Source organism: Gossypium raimondii, chromosome 8, assembly GCF_025698545.1.
Source record: "Gossypium raimondii isolate GPD5lz chromosome 8, ASM2569854v1, whole genome shotgun sequence".
NCBI lineage: Eukaryota > Viridiplantae > Streptophyta > Magnoliopsida > Malvales > Malvaceae > Gossypium > Gossypium raimondii.
The window spans coordinates 51,296,468-51,312,575 of record NC_068572.1 but is presented as its reverse complement, the minus strand read 5'-3'; the positions used below and the strand labels follow the sequence as shown (position 1 = coordinate 51,312,575).

General features: G+C 32.5%; 1 protein-coding gene across 1 annotated transcript; it reads right to left on the bottom strand.

Moving 5' to 3' along the window:
• Positions 1–10,226: 10,226 nt before the first annotated feature.
• On the bottom strand, positions 10,227–11,677 carry LOC105792004 (expansin-like B1). Its single transcript, XM_012620355.2, has 4 exons — positions 11,411–11,677; positions 11,215–11,321; positions 10,744–11,061; positions 10,227–10,645 (listed from the first exon to the last, which is right to left on the bottom strand). The coding sequence occupies exons 1-4, from the start codon at positions 11,544–11,546 to the stop codon at positions 10,457–10,459; spliced, it is 750 nt and encodes a 249-aa protein (XP_012475809.1). The 5' UTR covers positions 11,547–11,677; the 3' UTR covers positions 10,227–10,456.
• Positions 11,678–16,108: the final 4,431 nt, after the last annotated feature.

Genomic DNA, 16,108 nt, shown 5'->3' with positions numbered 1-16,108 from the left:
CAAAGAAATAAAACACCACACCCAGTGAGTTAGGGCACAATGTTTTAAATCTTCAAAATACCGAATATTACCTTTTGCTTTTGAAAATTCTTATTTAGAAGTCAAAATATCGGGACCAGATAAGTTAGGACCCAACATTTTGAATCCTCGAGAATAAGCTTTATTTGAAATTTGTGAATTTATTGCAAAACAAATACTTGGCTTTCTAAATTCATCGAAAAATGATCACGATCCAGTCAGTTAGGACACGATCTTTCTCGAGAATCATGAATGCCAAATATTTTAGAAATTTGTAAAATATGATGATTTTAATAAACCAAAACATATTTCCCAAAACTATATTTAAAAAAATGTACAATATGAAATAAACACTTTAATTTAAAATATGCATGTATATATGTATTGTCAAAATATAAGTATGAAACATAAATAAAATTTGAAAACATATATATGCATATATTAAAACAGCATATACAAGTATACGTATATGTAAACATGAAATACACAGATAGAACAACAACAAAACCTTATAATAATTCTAAGAACTTATACATATATATATATATATATATATATATATATTATAGTAAATGCAGCATATGTGCGTGGACTGTGAAATATAAAAGATGTATGTATGCTATAAAATGCCAATGCATATATATATATATATACACATGTATATAAAAAGGTATGAAAAGAAAATGTAAAATATGTACATGAAAATAATGAATAATAATAATAATAATAATAATAATTAAAATAGTTTTTAAAAACGTAAAAAAATTAAAATAGTTTTTAAACAAAATGGATTAAATTGAATAAAAGATGAAAAAGCAGGGGGCGAATTCAAAAATAAATAAAAAGGGACCAACTCGAACGCACGAGCAACAATGGGGGACTAAGAGGGAAATTAATCCCACCCTCCAAAACGCTGCGCATTGAGGGATCAAATCAAAACAAAAATAAAATACGCGGCCAATTTTTAAAAACAAAACAGATCTAATTGAAGCGCATTGCAAAAAGGGAGGACCGCACGCACAAATTCCTCAATTGGCCAGAACGCGCGGATCCTCCCCTCTAGGTCGGGTCACCGCACGGGTTAAGGCTTGGGTAAAACGGCGCCGTTTTGTCTTCAATACAAAAACTAAAATTTCTTAAAAAAAAAAACTCAATTCTATTTCATTTTTCTTTCTTCAAATCAACAGAGGAAAAAGGGGGGAAAGGTGCTCTGCTAGGTTTTTCTTAACCTAGTTTCATGCACGCTTCTACTACATCACCACGCCCGATTTCACCGGAGAAGACACCTACCGACTACTCCGTGACTGTGTAAGTCTCTTCCCCCTTTTCTTTATATTTTAAACGAAAAATAAATACAAATAAAAAAGACAAAAATAAAAAATAGACTCGATTCACCTTTAAAAACTTTGTAATCTCAGTATTTTCCTCTCTATTTCTCCTTTTTTACACTGAAATCCCCCCATTTTACACTATCATCATTCGGTTTTATAGCCGAATCTTAGAGAAATAATAATAAATCAAAATAAATCCCTTAATTCTTGCTATATTTTTTTGCTATCTACTGTTTGTGATCTGTTGTAGATTCGTAGGAGACGTGTACGGCGTGTGCGACGTTTGGGAGGTGAGCGAGGGAGAGCCAACGTGCGAGCGTTGCTGCTTAGGCGAGGCAACATGGCGCTAAGCCTACTGCTACTAGGGTTTCTGAAGGCTTGTTTTGGATTTTGGGCTAGGGTCTGTATTGGGCTAGGGTAATTAGGATTTTGGGTTGTTAATTGGGCCTGTTTTGAGTGGGCCGGACAATTTGGGCTTTTTACAGCTGCCCCTCTTTGCTCATTGTCGTGTAACGGGAATAGAGCAAAGACTAAAAGCCCAATTGTGCCCGGTCTTACTAAGCTTCAACTTTATCAGTACTTTTCTTCCTCAGGTAGCCTCGTTCATTCCTACTGCATCTTCAGAGGTATAGGAACCAGTGCTTCGATCCACTCCACTGCAACGTCAGGGAGATAAGATTTGTACCTTGTAGCTTCTCAAAAGAACAAAATTTGCTATCTTTAGTCTGCTCCACTGCAACTTCAGGGAGATAAAACTTGTAGCTTCAACTTATTCTGCTGCAACTTTAAAGATAAGTCTGATGCGATCTGCTCTACTGCAACTTCAGAGAGATAAGATCCATCATTTTAATCTACTTCACTGCAATATCAGGGAAATAGGGTAACTGGCTTCAATGTACTCCACTGTAACCACATGGAGGTAAAATCCACTATCTTTGATCTACTCCACCACTGCTTAGAGAGACAAGATCTGAAATCTCCACAGCTGCTCAGGGAAATAGAATTACTGGCTTCAATATACTCCACTGTAACTACAGGGAGGTAAAATTCACCATCTTTGATCTGCTCCACTACTGCTTAGGGAGACAATATCTGAAATCTTCAATCTATTCCACTGCTGCCCAGGGAGATAGAATTATTGGCCTCAATGTACTCCACTGTAACCTCAGGGAGGTAAAATCTGCCATCTTCGATCTACTCCACTACTGCCTAGGGAGATAAGATCTGTAATCTTCAATTTGTTCAACTGCAATGTCGGAGAAACCAGATCCGCCGTCGTAGCTTCAATCTGTTCCATCGCACCGTCAGGGAAGTAAGATCCGCCGTTGTGGCTTCAATCTTTTTAATTGCAATGTCAGGAAAACTAGATCCGCCGTCGTAGTTTCAATCTATTCCATTGCACTGCTAAGGAAGTAAGATCCGCCGTTGTGGCTTCAATCTTTTTAATTGCAATATCAGGGAAACTAGATCTGCTGTCGTAGCTTCAATCTGTTCCACTGCACTGCTAAGGAAGTAAGATCCACTGTTGTGGCTTCAATCTTTTTAATTGCAATATCAGGGAAACCAGATCCGCCGTCGTAGCTTCAATCTGTTCCACTGCACCGCTAAGGAAGTAAGATCCGCCATTGTGGCTTCAATCTTTTTAATTGTAATATCAGGGAAACCAGATCCGCCGTCGTAGCTTCAATCTGTTCCACTGCACTGCTAAGGAAGTAAGATCTATGGTTCCGCCGGTTTATTCTCTTGGGAACATGACCTATATAATTCAATTTATGAACCTAATTATGCCTAGTGATTAGGATGACATGATCAGAATGAATCAAATGCTCCTAACTAGACGTGTATGAATGACATTTGAATGAATGCAGAATGTCATGTTTTGAGAATGATCCTTCTTTATCACTTAGGTTATCATTACTCAAAGTTAAAGTTTCATCGCTAATGTGCTATAGCGTCTTCTTGCTCGGCTGGCGTCTCTAAAGAAACACTTGACCAGATTGCCCTCCACTGTAAACCTCTAAGTTTGATCTATTGGGGCATAAAATTTGTACCATCTTTCTCCCGTTGTAACCCAAGAGTAAAAAGATTTGGCTTTTCTCAATCCTCTGTTATCACAATTCAATGATACAGGATGTGAAACTCTTTGGTCTCTTACACCATTCCCAAGGTGTCCTACCAAATGCTCATGCACAAATGAAGAATTTTCTTCTCCAAGAACAACTTCTTCTTATTATTCGGTGATCATTGCTTGCTTGTTCATCTAAGCTTTGTCACCAACACGACATATTGCCATTTTGTTCAATCGATGTTTTAGACAACAAAATTCAAAGGGATAGTCTTAATTTAGACTCTTCCTTATTAGATTTCCAACATTTGAACTTGGTGCGTTCTAAACAATAGTCATGTTTAAGGTTCCTATATTATTTAGAAACTTTTAGAGTAATATGCAAAACTTCCCTTGTGAAAGTTTTATTAGTCTATTAATCATTACTCTAATGCAACACACTTGCAAAGAGAACAAAATGATGGATAAAACTGAATTGGTTCTGAGCATAACTCGAAATGAATAAATTATCAGAGATAATAAAGATGGATAACAAAGACATTGATTTAGGAATGCGTATCTTGGAAATGAATAAAGTGTTCCAAGAATAACAAAAATAGTATAAGGATTAGGTGCCCCAAATATCGCAGCTTGAACTTCTCCATACAAACTTTCTGAAGACCATCCTAAGTTTAACATGTGTTTAGGAGATCTACAATACTTTGTCGATGCCACAAAATGTCGCATTCCCTTTCCTATTGATTTAGGTATAGCAAGACCACTGCATGCCCCACTCTGATCAGTATTTGAGCTGCTCCGATAATCTCATGCCCCATTCTAATCAATATTTGAGCCGCCCTTTTTGGGTTTTCAACTCAAATCCCCTTTGGTCTAAGGCGCCCTTTGCGGGTTTTCACCTTAGCCTCTCCATTTTACTTTTTCTTTTTTCTTTTTTCTTTTTTCTTTTTCGGACTCAAACTGCCATTTGTGGGCTTTTACCTTGGTCCTCTCATTCTTTAAGCGGAGTATTTCCTAACTGAATCTGAGTTTACAAGACTTTGCAGGTTTATCATCCATCTCGCTTAAAATCAAAGCTCCTTTGAAAAAAATCTTCTCTATAATCATAAGGTTCCTCCCAATTTGGCATCTGTTTCCCTCCAAAATATTTTTCGTAGAGGGAGGATTTGCAACATTTGGTCACCCTCGTGGAATTCTCTAGGATGAACCTTTTGTTATAGGCTCGCATCATTCACTTTCGGTACATCTAACGGTGATGAATAGCTTTTAGTCTTCTTCCTTTTATCAAGTTCAATTGATCACATTGCGATTGGATTTGTTTTGCTTCATCTAACTTGCTCAGCCAATACCCGGAAAGAAAGAATTTCAACTTCAGTAGAAAAAACCGTGATGAACTAAAGAGAGAGGTACTGCTCCAGTAGAGTTTTCATTGCATCATTCATGATATTAATCTTAAACATACTGTAAATTTCTAATATCGTGCTGTTGTTTAGATTGTAATGATAGTGCTTAACCTGGGCATATCCTGGTATGACCATGCGTAGACATCTTTGAATTGTTGAAGTAACTCAATAATGTCTTGCTTAGTCTTTGAAGTCATATCAATTCCAATCTTCACCAAGCTCATAACTTTTAATGATCCTTTGTGAAGTAGGATCTGTCTATCCTCTTACTCTACCATCCTCAATAAGTCTGGAGATAAGCTACAATCCATGTCATCTTCAAAGTTATGAGATCCTTCTAAACACATGTCTCACTCAAAAGGAGATTCTGAGTCTGTAGCAGCGTCACTCATGTCATTGATATTTGGGGACCCATAGTGGGTACCAAAGAATATACAAAAGAATATATGAATAATATGAATGAATGAATGGTTTGGCAGAAAAATCCAAAAAAAATGAAAGAAAAAAATCGTAAAGAATGAAAGAACATTTGCTCAAAGATGATTGCAATAATGTATTTCATTAAAATAATAATGTTCAGACGCGAGCCTATTTCATAAAGGAATTCTTATTGCCTCTAGGCTAAAGACAACAAGTGTGTTCTGAACATTACTCTAAGTAAGCCCTAGATGCTACAGAGATTTCTTTTACAATCCGATTATTTAGACGCTCCCAAGTTTATAAGGGTGGATATCTAACAAGGTCCCTTTTCAAGTGTGTCTTCATATACGGCATTGATATGAACACTTTCCAACTCTTCTTCATATGTCGTATTCATCCCATTATCAATGTGATTGGGTAGTAAATTTTCTGCACTCGATGAGTCACCAAACTTGACAACACACATGTTGATGAGTCTTTCAACTAGCTTCTTGAAGGCAATGCAATTCTCTATTGAATGTCATGTAATTCCCGCATGGTAGTCACATTGCGCGTTCGCATCATACCATTCGGGATACGGAAGTTGTAGAGGCTTCACATGAAAAGGGGAAACAACGTGTTCATCAAATAAGCCTTGATATAACTCTCTATACGACATCGGCATGGGTGTGACCTGAAGCCTTCCTGTATTTGTCCTCATGCAAGGTTCTTGCTTTAAAGGGGCCTGATGCCTGGTGGTCTTTGTCTTTGGCTGCCCCACAGTGGTTGGTTTTGAGTAGCCCCTATTGTACCTACTTGCATTATCCACCTTATTCCCCTTATTCCTTGGGGCTTTTACAGTATCTGGGTGCTCTACTCTTGTCTCTTTTGTTTCATTGGGTCATTAAAAGCAACAGATCGGTTAGATTGCCTCTTAGATTAGAACACGGGCTGTCGAGTGATTCATCGTTGTCGATGTACCGGTCGATATTCTTGAGGCTCGATAGTAAAGAGTGCCCCTCGTGGATGTGCATCTGGCTGGATCTGAACACTTATTGGGGTAAATTCTGGGGGATAGGCAGGGTCTTCATTATTATCCCCAAAGTGAACCGCTGGACTTTTCCCTTTTTCTAACCATTTACCCAATAACTGGGTTAATTGGCTCATCATATCTCTTTGGAATTCTAATAGTTGATCTCTCATATCTTGTTGAAATTTGGTCAATTGCTTTTTCATCTGTATTTGCATTTGCTCCAATCTTTACAATATTTGGTCTACTTCTCTAGCATTTACTCAAGTGCTGAAACGAAGTTTGGTTGGTTTCCAGGTTAACTGAGGAATGATTTTAATCAATTAGAATCATTTAGAGGTGTTTGATGCATATGATGTAATGTAATGCAAATGTACAAAATGGATGCAAAAAGAGACGTTGATTCTGGTTCAATTCTTTATTAGAAAACCTCGCTAGAAAACAAATCTATTTACACAAAGCGGATATATATACAGCTTCGCCCTCGTACTCCAAGCAAAGACATCAGCCATTCAGATATTAAGATGTATCTCACGAATTTGAGCTCCTTTTTGTTGATTTAGGTCGTAACTCCTTGCTCACTCACGTTCATTAACTTCTTTAGGAGGTTGGGATCTTGTGATGACTTTTGAATAATCTTTGACAATTTGAATCCTCAGGTCATGCAGCAAAGTCGTATACTCCTCTTGTTAGGCTTTTCGTGCCATGTTTTCTTCGGACCACCGTATTATCTTCCACCTTATCAAGAAACTCGTTTTCCATAACAAGCTTTCTAATCTAGTAATCGAGCTCAAATCAACATCTCTTTTCTAAGATGTAAATGCAATGCAATCATGATGTCATGTAATCAAAACAAAATAAACCCAAGTCAGTATCGCACCAAAAAGATATAATCCAATACAAACATGAAATAGCAAGAACATTTATTCAGGAATCCTCTAAGGTTTGGTATAGCTCTACCTAGGGCAAGTTCTTAAAGCTCACTATATGAGGTTTAGTTTCTAGAGTAAGGGTACCCGAACCAGCAGATTCATCGATCCTCACCCATTATAGGCTCATATGGACCGAGTTCAGTTCAGGGGAATACATTTCCCTATGGCTGCACGGAGATGAAAATCTCACGAAGACATAGGTACGGATGTATCCCGGAAGCGGTCCACTACCCTGCATGGAGGTGAAAACCTCACGAAGGACTAGTTTCTCGCACCCACTTAAAGGGTAAACTTGACCATGTAATGTAAAATGCAAATGCAAAGTTGCCAAAATACCATGATAAAACATCAATGAGTGCGAAGGGAACTCATGAATTTTTTAAAAACTTTTGATTTTCAACACAAAGACAAATATAAGCAGTTTATGGCTCGACTCTCTAAAGTCCCCAGCGGAGTCGCCAAGTTGTCGAAACCGTTTTTTGAAAACAAAAATTTAGTTGTCGACTTTTAAAAAACAAAAACTGGAGTCGCCACCAATCCTTTATTAAGGTGTGATCGGCTCACCTTAAAAATAATTTTGGTCTACGAAATTTGAGAAAATGAGTCCGGGAGTCAGTTAAGCACGAGGAAGGATTATCACCCTCGTAACGCCCAAAATTGGTACCAAATTGATTTTTTTAATGCCTTGGTGTCGAAAATTTGAAAGATTTTAAAAGGAAACTTTTTATTTCATGAATGAATCAAAATAATAAGACATTTTTATTTCAAAGAAATAAAACACCACACCCAGTGAGTTAGGGCACAATGTTTTAAATCTTCAAAATACCCGAATATTGCCTTTTGCTTTTGAAAATTCTTATTTCGAGAAGTCAAAATATCGGACCGATAAGTTAGGACCCAACATTTTGAATCCTCGAGAATAAGCTTTATTTGAAATTTGTGAATTTATTGCAAAACAAATACTTGGCTTTCTAAATTCATCAAAAAATGATCACGATCCAATCAGTTAGGACACGATCTTTCTCGAGAATCATGAATGCCAAATATTTTAGAAATTTGTAAAATATGATGATTTTAATAAACCAAAATATATTTCCCAAAAAGTACATTTTAAAAAATGTACAATATGAAATAAACACTTTAATTTAAAATATGCATGTATATATGTATTGTCAAAATATAAGTATGAAACATAAATAAAATTTGAAAACATATATATGCATATATTAAAACAGCATATACAAGTATACATATATGTAAACATGAAATACACCAGATAGAACAACAACAAAACCTTATAATAATTCTAAGAACATATACATATATATATATATATATATATATTATAGAAAATGCAGGCATATGTGCGTGGACTGTGAAATATAAAAGATGTATGTGTGCTATAAAATGCCAATGCATATATATATATGTATATAAAAAGGTATGAAAAGAAAATGTAAAATATGTACATGAAAATAATGAATAATAATAATAATAATAATAATAATAATAATAGACAATAATAGTAATAATAACAAGTAATAGTACCATAAAATAATAACGTAAAAAAATTAAAATAGTTTTTAAAAAAATGGATTAAATTGAATAAAAGATGAAAAAGCAAGGGGCGAATTCAAAAATAAATAAAAAGGGACCAACTCGAACGCACGAGCAACAATGGGGGACTAAGAGGGAAATTAATCCCACCCTCCAAAACGCTGCGCATTGAGGGACCAAATCAAAACAAAAATAAAATACGCGGCCAATTTTTAAAAACAAAACAGATCTAATTGAAGCGCATTGCAAAAAGGGAGGACCGCACGCACAAATTCCCCAATTGGCCAGAACGCGCGGATCCTCCCCTCCGGGTCGGGTCACCGCGCGGGTTAAGGCTTGGGTAAAACGGCGTCGTTTTGTCTTCAATACAAAAACTAATTTTTTTTTAAAAAAAAAACCCAATTCTATTTCATTTTTCTTTCTTCAAATCAACAGAGGAAAAATGGGAGAAAGGTGCTCTGCTAGGTTTTTCTTAACCTAGTTTCGCGCCGCCGCTCGGCCTACATCACCACGCCCCGATTTCGCCGGAGAAGACACCGGCCTGACTACTCCAGCGATCAGGTAAGTCTCTTCCCCCTTTTCTTTATATTTTAAACGAAAAATAAATACAAATAAAAAAGACAAAAATAAAAAATAGACTCGATTCACCTTTAAAAACTTTGTAATCTCAGTATTTTCCTCTCTATTTCTCCTTTTTTACACTGAAATCCCCCCATTTTACACTATCATCATTCGGTTTTATAGCCGAATCTTAGAGAAATAATAATAAAACAAAATAAATCCCTTGATTCTTGCTATATTTTTTTGCTATCTCTTGTTTGTGATCATTGCAGATTCAGTAGGAGACGTGTACTGGCGTGTGCGACGCTTATGAGGTGAGCGAGGAGAGCCAACGTCTTGTAAGCGTTCGCTAGGCGAGGCGGTCATGGCGCTAAGCCTCTCGCTACTAGGGTTTCTGAAGGCTTGTTTTGGATTTTGGGCTAGGGTCTGTATTGGGCTAGGGTAATTAGGATTTTGGGTTGTTAATTGGGCCTGTTTTGAGTGGGCCGGACAATTTGGGCTTTTTACAAAGGCTTCAAGATGAATAATCATTTCATTTTTGTAAAGTTTTATATATTGTCACTGTACATATGTTGGTGTGTAAAAGAATTATTGGTGAATAAACTTAAGGATAAACTGAAGCTCAATGACCTTTCGTATTTTACATTGATGGAACAATAAACATTGAACAATGTATAATAAAAATATCATTTTAATAAAGAACTTGTATCCAAATAGATATTTATTTAGATAGTCAAATCTCTTAGCAAGAAACATTATTATTCAAGTAAATATTTAATAATTATAATAATTTATCATTTATAATTATTTTTCTTTTTTGAACTTTTGAATTACTTATTTTTTTAATAATTGTAACTATTAAAAATTATAAATATTTTGGAAGATTATTTAATAATATATATATATATATATATATATATATTCAAAGAAACATAAGGAAAATCTCTCTCCAAGAACAACTTTATTGATTTCCCACAAACATATCAGGCAAAGCTACACATCCCCAACTTTTTATGATTATTGAGCACAAACCCAAGTTTGAGCACTTTGCTGTCTTATTATAAACTAATACGCACTTTTTTTTTTAAATATAATAAACAAACAACTTACTGACTTTACAACATTAACATAGCAACCATAGCTGAGAATTGTGATGCAGTTTACTAAAGCTGAATATTGGTATCATAAGCGACTCCAGCTTTCCAATTAGGAGGAATAACATTCGGTGCCTCCACCGCCCATTTGCTGCCGGCGCTGTCCTGCACATTGAACCTCAAACTGATGGCTCCCAATGGTGGATTTGACATGTCGAAAACTGCCCCAAACGACCTTCTCATTTCTACCCATTTTCCCTGCATTTTACCATCAAAACTAATTACTTTCAATTCCTTTTAATAGCAATATATAACATCAAAGGTTGGCATAGAGTTAGAGCATTTTGATTGATTACCTGCTGCCCAAAATCTACGGATAGTATATCACTTTTACCAGTTTGGTACAGCATTATAATGGCCAAGTAATCTGGGTTTCTGCTATTTTCATGAACCTTAACCTGGATCTTATGACCAACGTATTGACAGGGAACTCTTTGGTATTCCACATCAACAACTCCGTAAGCAAACAGACGATCCGCGGTGCCTGGTTGTGCCATCGCTTCAAATGCGTGGTGACTGAGGATGAAATCGGTGTTGTCGCCTTGGCCATAGTCAGTCACCACTATGTTCACCCCTTTATCAGTACAGATTTGAGGGCTTGTTGTGCACCTAACCTGACAGTTATTTCATTAAACAAATACCGAGTGGCATTAGTTGGCAACCTAAAATAACCAGCCACTTGCTTATTGGAGTAGTCCGAGAAACATAATTTATGATCGTTACACGCATAATATCAATATTATAACTTAAGGGTGTTGAGGATTTACCTGATAGCAAGCACCACAGCCAATTCCATTGTTGTAGAGCCTGTAAACCCCAGCAACATTACCATCAGAGATATTCCTTCCATATTCTCCAAACCCGCAAGCCCCACCTGGAATCACATGATTGTTAGCTCATATATACAAATATTTAGTAAGAAAATAAATATGCATATATGTATCATAGGAGAAATGTATATACTTGGAGTGCCTAAGCCGTCAGGACGGCTATAGTAAGTTGCTGTTGACTTGTCGAATTTGTCGGAGTAACACAGTGCAGGTAATAGCATCATGATAGACACTAGACAGCAATACGGAAGTTTGAGTGAGAACCCCATGTTTCTGCTACCAAATGAAACCAAGAAAACCTAAAAATTAGAATGAAGATGAATGAGGTTTAAGGTAAGATGGGAAGCTAAGAAACAAGAATACCCCATATTTATAGCAGAGGGTTGCAAGCTGTGTATACATGAAGGGAAAAGGTCGACCCCATCCTTAATCCTTATTTGAATTTGGGAAATGTAATTAATAAATGTTGTGGTTACCATCATATATTATGTTAAATTATTTGTTTATGCTGTTGGTTTAAGACTGGAGAAGCATATTTTTTTGTTTAATTTAATTTGTTCCCAATAATTTTGATGCGTCAAGGAATTGTTAAGTATGAAGAAATAGGATAAACAAAGGCAATCAGCAGACGGAAAATAAATAAGAAAAGCCAAATTCAATTTTACCAAGTTGTTCAAAACTACCTGTAATTCAACATCTATTGCCACCAAGGTCATTGCTATCTTATCTGTAAAATAAAAAAAAGTTATTCTCATTTTCCCTGTTTTTCATCAACTTTGTAACTTTGAATACAGATTAGTCTAAGTATATATTTTAGATATTAAATGAAGTTAATTTACCCTTCAAAATAAATTTTATAATTATTTTTCTAACATTACTTTGTGTATTGTAAATTTTTTTAAAAAATTGAATTTTATTTTATTTCTTTTCAATGTTTTTAAATTTGTAAAATTTTAAATTAATAAATTATTTATGAAATTATTTTAAAATGAATATTGATAGAGTGTGTTTGATTTTTAAATTTTTTTACTAACTTGTTTAGTAATAAAATCCAAATATTCACAGTAGAAATGGCAATGGAACGGAATTGGGTGGTTTTTGCCCTCACAACCTTAACTTGATATATTCAAATATAACTCAATTTTAACTTCACCTAATATGTTTAATGATATTATTAATTATTTTCTATGTATAATTATGCTAGAGTAAATATTATTATCATGTATTTTAAATCAATATTATATGTAAAGGGTATTTTGCTAATTATTGTAGATAATTAATAGAGAAATTAAACCTACTTTAATATCTGGTTAAAAGAACAAAACCAGCCCTGTTAGGTTAATTCGAGTCGTTTTATTATTTTACCATGACTAATTCGAAGATAAAAAGAAAAGAAAAAAGATTATATTATATAATTATATCCCACCAACACTAATATCAAGATTATGATGTTAATTATTGACAGAGTAAGAGCATCCCACAATAAACCTATCTTCTAACTGTCAAACATTGTGGGTGACCATTTGATGTTGAATAATTCTTTTCCATAAGAAGAAGAAGAAGGGTTTAAGTTGTATTTTTATCTGTTAAGTGGGTGGGTAGGTACTAGGTAGCTCTATTTGGCAATTGTCAGCAGCACCAAGAAGGATGGTAAAATAGGAGTTACGCTAATAATGGGTTTTAGAATAAGACGTGGTCACTTGCTTCTCTTTTTAATTATCTGATTTCTCTTCTTTACTTTTTCTAGTTTTAAGAATTACTTGTTCAATCTTTGATTTGCCCAAAATTTTCTTTCCCCACTATTATTACCAAAAAGAAAGAAAGAAAAATACCCACGATTAACATCACAGATTTAATATACTGCATTTTGACTTTAATAATTCATATAAAGCTTGTCATTTCATCCCAACTTGTTTAGCCTTTTTCTTTCCAAACAAAATCAAATCTATTGTGAATTATCTTTCAAAAACAAAAATCTTATGAATTACCTTGTATAAAGATTAATTAGAAATCCTAACTCCCATGTGTATGAAATTTAGGTATTTAAACTATGCATAATAATAATAATATACATAATAAAATTTAAAATTTTGCTATAGGTTTTAAAATAAAAAGCTAATGTATCCCATAAACAATATAATTTATTTTAAATATGAAAGGACATTAATTTAACTTTCCTAATTGAGTTGGGACTCGGTTGATGGTTGACACTAACTCAGTAAATGGCTTTATAATAAATATAGATATACAACCGATAAAGATAATAAATTTTACATACTAAAATAAAAATTTATAGAACGTATTAAAATGAAGTTTTAGTTGAGTGATAAAATGCATCTTCGTAATTTTTCTAACCGAGTTTGTGACCCAATTGAGGGTGATACCAACTCAGTTAAGAGCTTAAAAGTAGTAACTATGGATATATAATTGATTAAAGTAATAAAGTGTGCATACTAAAATTAAAATGTATAAAAATATTAAAATAAAACTTCAGTTGAGTCGTAAAATGCATTTGATTTGAGTTCAAATCCTATTATATACATACTTTTATTAGTTTTTTAAATAAAAATTAAAGGACCATTGAATAATATAAATTATTTTAATTATGGAATGATATTTTCATAATTTCCTTAACTAAATCGATAACCCGATTAAGAGTGACACTAATTTAATAAAAGCTTAAATAATAGTATAGATATTTATGATATCAATTGTAGATGAATTTGTACAACTTAGTATTTGCAAGTAAATTAGACCACATTTAAAGAGTATGTTGTTTTTTGACATTTCAAAAATAATTAAAAATTTCACTTCAAAATAATTTGAAGATATAAAATAATTCTCGAGCCATCTTTTATTTATGGTGAGAAAATACATTTACCATGGATAGCGATATATGTAATCTATTTTTCTTAATGTGTCATTTCATCTTTTCATTTCATTAACTAATGCAAGTCCTCAAAGTTACACTATGCTAGCAAAAAGATTGATTGGACATATAAGATTGGGTTCAAATAATTTATAATTAAGTTTCGACTCTACATCTTACAACATTATCTAGTCCCAAAGTCATTATATCTCTATGTTCTAAATATGTAGTTTCCACACACATATGCATGTGATAGAATTTATAATCTAATTTCACTTTTTTTTTGAAGTTGAAGTTGAAGTTGAATTGAATATTTACATCTTCAAAAACCTAATAAACAAAAACAAAATGGTATAAATATTCCTAAAATAAATAAATTAGCCTCTCTAAAAATTATAAAATTCAAAAAAAACTATAAAATATTAAATTAGATTTTTCTAAAGAAAAACTTTAAAATGATAAATTCAATGACGTTTTTAAGACCAACCTTTTAAATTTTGACATCAATTATCTTTAAATATTTTAATTAATTAAATTTTATAAAAATATTTAAAATTTCTAATATATTTTTCAAATTTTTGTTCATAATACTTTAAAAAATTAAGAGAATAAAGTTTAAAAAATTATGACTAAAAGTCAAATGTGACACATTTAGTAGGATGGAGGAGTACTAAATTATCTTGCAAGAATTTTTAAATATATATATGGTCTCAAATTTATTTATTCTAACTTAAAATTTAATCATGTTGTCAATAATGTTTTAATTTGAGCTATTTATTTTAAAAAATTTAGCTCGAACAAATCTAATTTTATTTTATTCAAATTAATTTGAAAAAACTTAAATTGAATTAAAATGATAAAAAATACTCCCCAACTCGACAAACTCAAACTTTTTCACTCAATCTAACTTAATTCAGTCCAACACCCGCCACTACTTTTTTAGAAATAAAAAACAATGTCATTTCCTAAGATTTGTGAAAACCTTTATTTGTTATTTCATCATTAAATGAACAAAATTAATATTATTTTGTTGGTTTGAAAATTTTTCTTGATCTAAGTTAATCTTTAAATTTGATAAATGTTCGAACTTAAGGGCACGTTTGGTTCGCTGTATTGGATTAGAGGTGTAATGGAATAGATGTGTAATAGCAAATCAACTGTTTGGTTGAATGTAAGGAATAGAGGCGTAATAGTAATCTTGTGTTTGGTTGAATGGAATAGAGGTGTAATAGCATAATGGAAAAAACTAAAATGACTAGAATACCCTTAGCATAAATTTATTTTGGTAAATGATTATTGTTATTGTTATTTAAATTTTAATAAGATTATTATTATCAATAATAAATAATTTAATCATATTTAAACATAATTATTAAATATATTAAATATATTAAATATATTATAATTAAAATATATAATTTAATAAAATTCTTAATAATTAATATTCTTATATGAATTTACTCAAATCATAATATATGATACTATAAAAGATAATTTGAAATGATTAATATTAAATATATTTTAATTAAAATATATGATTTAACAAAATTTAAAATAATTATAACTAATAAATTATCTTATATGAATTTGTATAATTTAAAATAATTATTATTACATATAATTTAATAATAATATATAATTTCATAAAATTATTGATAATAAATTTTCTTATATGAATTTATATAATTTAAAATAATTATTATTAAATATAATTTAATAATAAAATGTTCTTATATGAATTTACTAAAATCAAAATATAACTTCGTAATTACATTCTGCATCTTTTGTTTATCTTTTGTTGGTGACATCTTTTGTTTATCTATATCTATCTTGATTGAGTTGATGTCACGAGAATAGAAATATAGACTTTATAATAAGTATAGATGATATTTAATTTAGTCCTTTTTTAACTAAATATATTTGCATGTTTGAATTAAGTCTACAAATAGTTCAAATATGCAA